Raw genomic sequence first — 905 nt, 5'->3', positions numbered from 1 at the left:
GAGCCCACAGTAGAACTGCCTCCGGGGTTCTCTAAAATTGTAAACCTTTACATAAGCCAACGGTCTTGTCTTTCTCCTGTGGGGGAGCTGGTGGGTTTGAACAACGGACTTTCCATTTGGAGGTGCAAACCAAAATAGCACAATCCATCTTATGCACTATTACATAAATACAACATAATATCCAAAGTATCACAAGATCACATTAAAAAAACAAAACAAACCCCTACAAATATGAGGTCCAAATAAGCCTAAGAGATCCAGGGAAGAGGAAAGAGAGGTGGACAGGACGTGGCTGACAGAGGGGCCTCGTGAGAGCTCGGGCGCGCATGGAGAGAAGGGTAAGCAGGAGTACCAGCAGCAGCGGTCCTTTGGCAGCCCAGTCCCGGGAGTTGCCTGCACCATAGTCCTTTCCTGCTAAGATCATCAGCGGGACGCCTTCTTTCTGGTACAGCTCTGCAGCCTCAAAAACATCCAGCTGTGGATCCAAACACACACAACGGTTACTGACAGAAGATTGCGGTCCGGTCAGCAACCGCCAAAGGACTGCTGTCGAGGCCTTACCGTCTGTCCTGATGGGAAATGAACTGTTTTGGGGGCTGGTTTTCCAATAAACTTATTAAAAAGCTTGATGTTTGCAAAGGTGCCTCTTGTCATTACAGCATCGTTACCTCTTCGGGCGCCGTAAGAATTGAATTCACGAGGAGTAAGGCTACAAAAAAGTTACGGAAGTCAGCTCCAGGCCAGATGCAGGGTAACACGACATCACTGAACCACAACACTACTTTAACGTGGCTTTTACTGTGAAACGTAACAGGACATCACTGAACTGCGACACTACTTTAACGTGGCTTTTACTGTGAAAAGTAACAGGACATCACTGAACCGTGACACTACTTTAACGTGGC

The 905-nt window shown here is 47.5% G+C and overlaps 1 protein-coding gene across 1 annotated transcript in view; it reads right to left on the bottom strand.

The window, feature by feature from the left end:
- IREB2 (iron responsive element binding protein 2) overlaps positions 1-905 on the bottom strand; it is a 77,627-nt gene that overhangs the window by 7,171 nt on the left and 69,551 nt on the right. Inside the window, exons 18-19 of the mRNA XM_045285694.1 lie at positions 562-709; positions 353-475 (exon numbers count right to left, since the gene is read on the bottom strand). Coding sequence (XP_045141629.1) covers positions 353-475; positions 562-709 — 271 coding nt within the window. The remainder of the gene's footprint in view (positions 1-352; positions 476-561; positions 710-905) is intronic.

This window comes from Echinops telfairi, unplaced genomic scaffold (assembly GCF_000313985.2).
Source record: "Echinops telfairi isolate 266 unplaced genomic scaffold, ASM31398v2 ScPeMD7_7475;HRSCAF=8513, whole genome shotgun sequence".
NCBI lineage: Eukaryota > Metazoa > Chordata > Mammalia > Afrosoricida > Tenrecidae > Echinops > Echinops telfairi.
Note: the sequence above shows the minus strand (reverse complement) of the source record. Positions and strands in the feature narration are given on the sequence as shown.